The 10959-nt window shown below is 32.0% G+C and overlaps 1 protein-coding gene across 1 annotated transcript; it reads right to left on the bottom strand.

The window, feature by feature from the left end:
• Positions 1-1371: 1371 nt before the first annotated feature.
• Positions 1372-7284, bottom strand: SYN3 (Rad21/Rec8-like family protein). The gene is made up of 14 exons (XM_078993202.1): positions 7055-7284; positions 6362-6620; positions 6222-6268; positions 6077-6126; positions 5928-5995; positions 5410-5798; positions 4575-4683; positions 4346-4482; positions 3783-4270; positions 3350-3389; positions 2732-2816; positions 2506-2650; positions 1865-2000; positions 1372-1675 (listed from the first exon to the last, which is right to left on the bottom strand). Exons 1-13 carry the CDS (start codon positions 7176-7178, stop codon positions 1896-1898), a joined length of 2046 nt encoding a protein of 681 aa, XP_078849328.1. The 5' UTR covers positions 7179-7284; the 3' UTR covers positions 1372-1675; positions 1865-1895.
• Between the last annotated feature and the right edge of the window lie 3675 nt (positions 7285-10959).

The raw sequence follows: 10959 nt of genomic DNA, 5'->3' as shown, positions 1-10959 counted from the left end.
TATACAATCTACGGATATTTTTACGTTAGTAAAATCTTTAAACTTGTGATGGTAAAATTGAAATTTAGAGATTTTTTTTACGTAAAAGTTTTCTTATTAAAAGATAAAAATAAATCTCCGATTCCCCGCTAGGGATCCCCAATCCTCGTTGGGGGTGGGGATGGTGATTGGAATGAAGATTCGGAGATGGGGATGGATACCTGCCCTCGTTGTCATCTCTAATTACGGATCCAATCAACAAGTAACACATGACATTTAATCTTCTATATAATTTAAAATGTTAGGATAAATATTATTAAATAAAGAGGGCTAAAAAGTAAATTGTGAGTTGAATAGCAGGAAAAAAATGAATGTATTGAGCACGATAAAAAGGTAAATTGATGAAGATGGTTATTAACCTGTCGGTATCCGTTTCATTTGTCCGCTGATGATTGGTGTTAGCGGGATCAGTTTCTTAAACCGGAGGGTGTGGGGTGCGGTTTTAGCTGATGTGGCGCTAAAACACCATCCCCTCCATGTGGTTTGGAAGTGCGGTTTGGAGAGTGTAGTAAGAATTAGAAGCGCTCCCTTTCTCTCCTATCTCTCTCTTCTTTCTCTCTTCTTTCCATTTAACATCACCCCTTGGGTGTGGTAAAAAAAGGGAGTGTGGCACCACTCCCTTCATCCTTATCTATACATGTGACATGCCAAACTACGAGACTAAAATGTTTTCTTTGCCTGCCGATGTATGTAGTGTTTTTTGTAAATACAAAGGATATCACACACAGATTGATGAAGATGAAATTTCTAAGATAACCTAATGTGGGTTTGGATTCAACCCTGTATTGATAAACTTATAGTGATTTTATTAATGCGCCGAAGTTTGCACCAAGATTGGTACAGGTAATTTTTCTGAGAACTCTCGGTTTCGATTCACTGGGAGGATGTCCATCAATAAATATTTAAAGGTTGTTGAGGATATCAAGAACAAGTCTTCTGTCCCACACCTTGTTTTACCTTTTTGTATAGGACAAGTTTTCATCATTTTTTGTTAACAATCCCACGACAATGCACAATATACAAAGTTTAACACATTTTATTATATTCTTTTAGGGAACAAACAAAACCTGGATTTTGGGCAAAATCCGAGAACAATGAACCAAACAGCCATGTTGAGGTATTTGTGCAACAAGTTCCTTAAGGGGTAACAAAAAACTTGCACATTTACAAGTATTTGTAATAAATTTTAAAAAAAAAAATACACTAGACAACTAAAAACAGAAGCATCATGCCATAAACCAATATAAATGTTAAATTTAAGTTTCATAATCTTAAGCTAGTCTAAAAAACTAAACACTCTCATCTAGGCATTCCAGTAACAGGGAAAATATCTTATGAAACAAAGCTTCAAAATCCCACAAAACCTTGATAATTTATCATTCATAAAATTTACAAATAAAGTTAAACATTAGGTAGCTATCCTGCAACTTAAGTTCAGCTAAAAACCCAAATACCCTACACCAAAAAATAAATTAAATTGCTTCCAAAGAGTTCAACAAAACGTAAAAACCAAAATGGAGGAAGAACAGCAGAATTATTGAGCAAACTGTAGAAGACAATAACTTAACTTGATCACATCAGTCTTCCTCCAGTAATCATCCATCCAAACTTTACACAGATGGATGATTCAAATCAACTGCAATATCAAAACACAAGATGTTGGTTTTAGAAAATTTGTAAAAAATAAAAAGAAATCAAATTCATTAATATGGTTTTAATAAGAAATGATTTAAAAAAAAAAAAAAAAAAAAAAAAAAATCAAAGTATATTGCTAGTGGTTGCATTCAACAACTTTAAATACAACTGTAGAATACAAATATCTTACCAATATATGCACCCATAGCCTTGGAGCTTATTTAGTTGGAAAACTGATGCTTTGCAAGCTTAGAGGTCACCTTCAGAATGATATCACCATATGGTTCATCTTGCTTTACTTCAACAAGATCACAGCTCTTCAAGACCTGAATCATTCATGGTTTAAAAATTCCAAAACAATCAAACAAAAAAGTTTGAATTTTCTCAAACTTAGAGGTCACCTTCAGTATGATATGACCTACATCCTACTTTTATTTATTCTTATTACACTATTGTACTTCAAAAAACTATCATGATAACTGCAATGTGGTCCAAATACAAAGTAATTCTACTGCAACTATATGCTACATTTTCCAAAGTATGTCTTAATAAGGAAAAGAAAAATGTAAAAGTATAATGCTATATTTTTGTAGAATCTTCAAAGAGTGTCTTGTTGAAAAAGAAAAAAAAGTAGATAAATGAAAGTAAAATGCAATAACACACAAACAAATGAAAGCAAGTTGTTATTTCTTGTGTTATTCCTTCCTTATTAAACGATTTAAACTTAGTGAATTTTTAAGTACTAAACACAATGCTTCAAAAAGTCATCCGATTTTCAAAGTCAACAAATATATACACAAGTTAGCAAAAATAAAAATAAAAGAAACTTACCAGTGTCTCATAAAACATTCGAGCACATACTTTTCTTCTTTTTCCTTCAAGAATGGTGTTCAAACTAACAGATCCTGCATTCTGTAGTGTAGAAGAAGAAGAAGGGGTGGCTGATGACTTTTCCTTTATATATTGTGCCACAGCTCTGAACCACCATCACCAAATTAATTAAATAAATAAAAACTTAAACAGTATAAATTTATTTATGTTCAAGAGCATTAATTACCTAGTTCTTGCTTGCAATGAACCAATTTCTGGTGGTGATCTTTGTCTAGCAGATGAGTAATCTGATTGAGGGGTACCCCTTAAACCTGTAAATCATGGTGAGTGAGACATTATAGAAACATGTTGTATGCTGAATTTTAAGTCAAACAAAGAAAATAGCAATGTACTTCTATTAATTGCATGTTATAGAATCTTTAACTTTTTTTACTTTTTTTTCCTATTACATTACAGCATTGTAATTTGAATAACCTACCCAATTATAGCAATGACATACACATGGAGAACAATTTTTACTGCTATAAGAGAAAAAAAAAATTCAAAGTATAATAATATGAAAAGAAAAAAAGCTAAAATCACAATGCTATAATTTGTTGGATTTTTTTAAGTGCAGTGTCTTAATAAGAAAAAAAAAAATGAAGTCTGATGGGTGAAAGCATGTTGCTATATCTTGCATTTAGCTTTCAGGAAAATACTAACAATGTATGTACAAATACAAGTGATGTTGGTTGTGAAGAAACTGATCTTCAAACCACAAACAAAATCATGTCAATATAGATCAAAAAAAACTGCTCTGATGAAAACAAAATATAAACAATGCAATGCTAAAAACTACACTTACTCATTGGTGAACCACCATCCTCTTCAATAAAGGCCAACTCCTGAAATAGAAATGTAGTAGTAGTGAGTTTCAAATGCTCAACCAAGTAAAAGGGTCTTTCAGTTACTTTTTATTACAGTGTCATGCTTTAAAAAAAATCTTATTCAACTATTCAAGCATATTACTTTGAAAGAACTAGCCAAAAAAGCATGTTATAAAATGAAAAATCAGTCCAGTTATAGCAATGAAGATTGCTTTGTATTGCAATGACATTGGTATAATCACTCTGAATTTTTCTAGTACAATACTGTAATATGTAGAAATAAAAGTAGAACACTGTTATAAAAACATTAAAGAAGATGTGCATTGCTATATCCTGCATTTAACCCAATTTTTTTTTAAAACAACACAATTGATGGTATTTGAAAGATTAAATTTGAGCAAAGAAACTTACTCCAGCATCATCAATCTCAGGAATATCAGATAGAGCTCCAGTGTTGTCAAAGCCATGATGATCTTGGAAGAATGTGGCAGGCGTTTCAACATCAGATAGAAAAGATCCAGTAGATGATGTGGGGTCTGGTGTGGACCCTATTGTTGTCTGAACAGGATATGATCTGGACCCTCCTACATCAGTCATGGCAGGGGTATATTCGTCCGTTGGAGGTGGAGAAGAGAATGATGTATAATTATTATGATCCGGGGAATATGTTGGTATCACATTGACAGCACTGGGGCCAGGGCCCACATTCTCACGTTGATGTTCGATTTCCATATCATTTTCTTCTTCAATGTGAATCTGATGAGCTCTTGAGCCCACATTCTCAGGTTGATGATGTTGATGTTCGATTTCCATCTCAGCTTCTTCTTCAATGCGAATCTGATGAGCTCTTGATGACATGTGGGCACCATCAAAAAGTTTACAAAGTTTATCAGACAGCCCTGTACCATGCATGCATGTTTTATTAAATAATATTTTTTTTAAATAAAAAAAATCACTACAAAATCACTACTAACCAGTAAATACAGGTTCAAACAAGACTTTTTCCTTTTTACGGATATTGTTTACCCTCCCAACATCCAAGGAAGAGCAGGCGACTCCTTTTCTTTTCCGTAACAAGTTGCTGTGATCTTTTAAAGATTTTTCCATGAACCTAAATTAACCATATAACCATCTCATCAAACACCATAAACATATATATATTAGTGTTTTTTACATGAAATGTAGATAGAAAAGATTCCATACTCATTAGTTAAGACTATAGCTTCATCATATTTTATCTTTCTCCGTTTTGCTCTTGGCTGATTGGCTACAAGAGCTGGCTCAGGCTCAACCGATGGAGATGGTGCTACCTCTGCACACACTTATAAGTCAGGTCTTGCATATTTATGTACAACAAAAAACAGAGAAACAATTGCACTTTCAAGTTTCATCATTTTATTCATTCAGCCACTTTTCCTAGGCTATTTAGAAAACCATTTTAGGACAATATACCGAAAAGAAGTTATATTTTAATCATTTTACACTTAACTATTTCATGTAGTGATTTAAACCATTATATATTTCTTGACGGTTTAGAAAAAAATAATAATAATAATAAAGTTGGTTTATTTGATTTTAATTTTATGTATGGCTAAATACATGAGAAAAGCACAACACGCTTTCACTATTTCATAAATTTAGCTATTGACCTATTACTTTTTATTGATTTAGCCACTTAACTATAATGATAATAATTGAAGTGGCTAAATCAAAAAAAAATGATGAATTTATGTTGTGTTTTTTGTATTCTAAGCTGGAAAAAGAGTTTTTTAAGAGCAAACTACGAACATAACCACTAGGCATTGGGCAAGTTTGTGATTTAACCACTAAGAATTTCAAACCATAATAGTTTGAAACATTTTTCCAAACTAACCTTGTTACCTCTTATCTCAGGATTCATCTATAAGTTTATTATATCAAATTTACCAGTAATACTGTAAATTAACCATTTTAACATAAATAAATAATTAATAAAGTATTAGTGGTTAATGTTTTTTTTGTAATTGCCAATAAATAATTAATTAAAAAGCCTACTCACCATACAAGACAGGTGGGTCGAAGTTATGATTGACTGGCTCTGAATGCGTTGAAGTTGAATCTCGCGGTGGAGTTTGGTGAGGTGGCACAAAGAGTCCATCAGTTTCATCCATTGTTGGTGTTAATGTAGGTAAAGCGCTTTGATTTGATATCTCTATCTCATTCACCAACTCTGGGTCTGGTTCCACCCTGTCTGGAAGACTTAGATGACTTGGCGGACTCATATGAAAATAATCATTATTATGAATAGCATCACGTATCACTTCAGGTGAAGCTCTATCATTCTCATTCTCATTGCTGAACCTCTCACTACTTTGCCCTTGATGACTAGGACCAGGGTCTTGAAAACCAGTAGTAGTAATTCTTACAGGTGGAGTTTCAGGAATAGCACTGCAAACATTAAATATGCAAAAACTATACTATGAAAAAAAATCATACCACATTGGCACTAAAAAGTAGCTTGATTAAATCTAAATGACAACTTTTTTTTGTTGGAAGTAATTTATATCATAAGCATACCTTTCGACAACTGGCATCCCTCTTGACTGTGAATCATTCCCAGAGAGAGATGGATTGCTGGAGGCATCCTACAAAAGCATCGGTATCTGATGTTAGGTTTTTGAGAAAAAGACATAAATGTCATAGTAAAATACAGCTTTCACACTTACCTCGCCAAATGAAATCACAATGTATCCTGAAGGAATTTGATCTCTATTTTCTGATATTGGTACAGGGAATGTTTTATGGGGATAAGCTAAATATTTTGACATAAACTTTCAGAAATTGTATTCAATCTCACAATCATAACATTACCTGAGAGTGTAATATCTTCATGGCCCCTTAAATGGGTGTCGGGGGACCTACAAATTTATTTTTAAAAAAAAAGTAAAAACTATGTCGTAAATCATCAAAATGACACTGATTTCATTCTAAAGAAAATATGCAGCTCGTACCCAAATGGATCATAGTCATCAATATCCATTAAGTCGAGATCAAATCTATCAGGCAATGTGATGGAATCAAATTTTGCTTGATTGGCGTCTTCTGGCAGATTAATGTCTGCATTTGCATAGACCTTGCTTATGTCTATACGTAGGACATTACAGTCATGCTGGAGATACTCGACTTTCTTTGAATATATCCGAACAACACCAAGCAGGAGATGACCAGACATTCTTAATGCAATTGGTACTTGTGGATTCATTATTTGCTCTACAAAAACATGTTAAATTGATACATCAGAAAAAAAAATGTAGGCAATATATAATGATTCAACATCTGAGCATGGAAGCTCATGTGATCTTGACAGAAAGTTATTGTATTTAACTATGTATGTATATTTCAAAAGATAAAATTACAGGCAGGAAGCCCATAACCAGATAACAGCTGTGCGTCCTTGAGATTTTTTGTGCAAATAAAAAAAATGTTTCTAAAGATAACTGAAACACAAAATAGGCCATAGTTTAAGAGACCCTAAGTACAATGAGAAGGAGGTTACATCCAATTGAAAGAAGAAAACAAAATGTTCAGCAACACTAACCGATAAAGAAACCCGAAATAAAATACTAAATTACGCAACTTTCTACCATAAAATATAACATAAGTTGCAGATTAAACAGAAAGAAAAGTTGAAATCAAGAACGAACCAACAGTAGAGGGGATATTAACGGTGATATAGTTGGATTTCTTGAGCTTGTTTTGGAGATGGGCAGCGCACCACACCGTGCCCAATGGACCTTTTCTTGCAAGTAGATTGTGCGAATAGAACATTTTCAAAGTTAGCTTTTTTTGTATCTACTGTGAGGTTTTAGAGAGACAGTTGGGGGAGAAGAAGATTATCTGATCGAGAATCGGAGTTAGGGTTAAAATTTAGGGGGAACTTTTCGGGGAGCGGGAAAGAATTGCCGCCATTAAAGTGAAAATGTGACACGATTACGTTTTGAAATACGACATGGGCTGGACCGTTATTGGGCCGGAAAAGTAGAGTTTCTTTTTCATCATTGCTAAATTAAAATCATGTATAGTAGGGCAAATGACATAAAATCATAAATAAATAAAGTCGTTATTGTTATCAATTATTATTTAGTTAATGATTATTGGATTCTCCATATTTTCTCATTACTCTCCATAATTAGTGAACATTATAGTAAATATTATTATGAGTTTTATGAGTGTAGTTATGCACCACTATAATGAGCATTCATATCATACATCACCTTTCATCTTCTTTGTTTAGTATAAATAGTGAATGTTATGTATTATAAAGTTTAATGATTTCATCACAAGTATTGAAATAAAAGTTCTCTCTACTCTTATTTCGTTTTTTACTCTATAATTTATATTGTTATTTGATCATATTTTATAACACGTTATCAGCACGACTCTACCATAGAGCTCTAACTCCTTATTGTTCTTGTCATTTTCAGGTATGTATTTTTTTTTTTATAATTTTACATGTACAATGCTTACAACTTATTTTATGGAATTTCTTAACTAACAATTCCTTACATTACAAGTCTTTATTTTGATTTCTATTTTCATTATGAAAAACAACGCTAGAGAAAACTTTCTCTAGTTTTCATACTACTAACATGCTCCTGCAGTAGCAATATAATGAGAAATGTTTAAAATAAATATGAATTAATCTCATGTCTTCTTGTGGCTAAACAAAACAATGAGTTATTGATGAAAAATTATCAATCAATCTCGACCGGTTCTAGTATATTCCCTGAAGTAAATGCAACTCATATAATCATAATAGTCAATAGTCTAACCGAGGTCGTGGAGGTTATCATAATTATTATAAAAATAACAAGATTACAAGTAACCACCAGAACTTGGAAAACAACAAAAATCCACATCCTAATGATAAAAGTGGTCAAGGAAAAAATAAATGAAAATGTTTATCACTAATGTGGAATGACCGATCATTAGTCTTGTACATGCCGCTTACCAAAGCATGTTGTTGATCTTTATCAAGATTCTTTAAAATATAAAGAAAAATATCGAAACAAATTTTATTCAAATTGATATCCATGAAAATCAACCAGAAATGACACATTTGGATGTTGTCGATTTTCTTGTCTACACCGAAGGGACAAGTGGTGATTGATTAGAATAAATGTGTGGTTTTGTTTCATGACATTTATAATGTTTTTATGTCATATTAGTTTCATGAGAAATGATGTCGTCATAATTTTTATGTCATATTCGTTTCATGAGAAATGATGTCGTCACAATCTTCCCAAATTAATAAAATATGAATTTATTTCTCTAAGCCGAATGTTTCTTATATTTTATTTATTTATTGAAAAGAAACATGGATATTCGCAAAAGAAATAATGAAAATATATTTCTTGTAGACAATGCAATAACACATAACATTTTTAATAATGAAAAGTATTTTGCTTACTTATCAATTGGAGAAGCAAATGTTAATATAATAACAGGTAATGCAAAAGTGATTGAAGACTCCGGAAGAGCGAATATAATATTACAACAAGGGACACTAATTACAAATTAGTGATGCATTATTTTCGTCTAAATCACCAAGATTGAAGGCTCCGGAAGAGCGAATATATTATTACCACAAGTGACAATAATTACAATTGGTGATGCATTATTTTCATTAAAATCATCAAGAAATTTATTAAGTTTTAAGGATATTCGGTCTAACGGATATCATATTGAAACAACTAATGATGGTAATAAAAATTATCTCAACATTACAAAAATGATATCGGATAAGAAAAGTTTTTTTTGAAAAGCTTACCTGTATTGTCCTCTGGATTGTACTATACAAATATTACAATGATTCATGTTATTGAAAATATTATAATGATGCATGCTATTGAAAATAAAAAAAGGTATGATATTACCTTCATAGTTTGGCATGACCGGTTGGACCATCTTGGATCAATTATGGTATGTAGAATAAATGAAACTTCGAGTGGTCATTCATTGAAAAACCAGAAGATTTTTCAAGATAATGAATTGTTTTGCATGCTCTCAAGGAAAATTAATTTCCAGTCCATCATTGAACAAAGTTGGGTATGAAAGTCTTAGTTTCTTACAAAGAATTCAAGAGGATATATATGGACTAATTCATCCAACACCATGTGGATCATTTATATATTTTATGGTTTTAATTGACGCGTCAACTAGATGGTCACATGTATGCTTGTTGTCTAGTAATAATTTGGTTTTTGCAAGATTACTTGCATAAATAATTTGCATAAGGGCACAATTTCCCGATTACCCAATTATGAAAATTTGACTTGATAATGTTGAAGAATTTACATCATAAGCTTTTAATGATTATTCCATGTCGATTAGGACAACTATTGAACATCATGTTGCATATGTTCATACAAAAAATGGTTTAGCTGAGTCATTAATCAAACACCTTTAATTAATTGCAAGACCATCACTAATGCATTCTAAACTTCCTATATTGACATAGGGCATGCAATTTTACATGCAACATCCCTTATATGCATAATGACAACTAGTTATCATAAGTTCTCCCCTATTCAACTGGTTTGCGGTCAATAACCAATTATTTATTATCCAATGATGTTTGGATGTATAATTTATGTACCCATTTCTCCACCTCACTTCACAAAAATGGGTCCTCAAGAAGAATGAGAATTTATGTTGGATATGAATCTCCATCTATAGTAAAATATTTAAAATCATCAATTGGAGATTTATTTACAGCTATATTTGATGATTATTATTTTGATGAATCATATTTTCCAACATTAGGGGGAGAAATAAAGAAGCTGGAAAATAAAATCTCTTGAAAGGAATTGTCACTTTCAGTTTTAGATCATCGTTCAAGTCAATGTAAACTTGAAATAAAAAAGATAATTCATTTACAAAATGTAGCAAATCAATTGCCAGAAGCATTTACTGACCCTAAGTGGGTAACAAAGTCTCATGTAACAACTATACTTACTCAAGTTAGAATTGATATCCCAGAAGGAAGAAAAAAATACAACTGCAAATGAATCTTAAGCACGCCTGAAGCGTGGAAGATCAGCCGGTTCCAAAGATAAAAATCCTCGAAAATGAAATGAGGCAAATCCAATTGATGGTCCAAAAGAGAAAGCAGAATCTCTTGAAAAGATTAATGAAACTCTAGAAGAGCCTAATGACATAACAAAAGAAAATAAGGTACCTGAAAAAAATGAAAATGATGAGATCTCAATAAATTATGTCATGACAAGAATAAGATGGAACCGAAATAAGATAGATGTCGACGATAATTTTTCATATCATATTCCGCGCGCGATTATAATGAAAATGAGGATCTTGAACCTAAATCTATTGAGTAATGTATGAATAGAAAATATTGGCCAAAATGGAAAGATGAAATAAATAAAGAGCTTAATTATATTACTCAACGAAAAGTTTTTGGACCTGTAGTCCGTACACCAAACAGAGTAAGAACAGTGGGACACGAATGGGTATTTGTGCGCAAAAGAAACGAGAAAAATGAAGTTGTGAGATATAAAGCAATATTTGTTGCACAAGGTTTTGTCCAAAG

Source organism: Lactuca saligna, chromosome 1 (genome assembly GCF_052625555.1).
Source record: "Lactuca saligna cultivar CGN05327 chromosome 1, ASM5262555v1, whole genome shotgun sequence".
NCBI classification, from domain to species: Eukaryota; Viridiplantae; Streptophyta; class Magnoliopsida; order Asterales; family Asteraceae; genus Lactuca; species Lactuca saligna.
The sequence above is the reverse complement of the archived record's forward strand: the minus strand, read 5'-3'. Positions and strand labels throughout refer to the sequence as shown.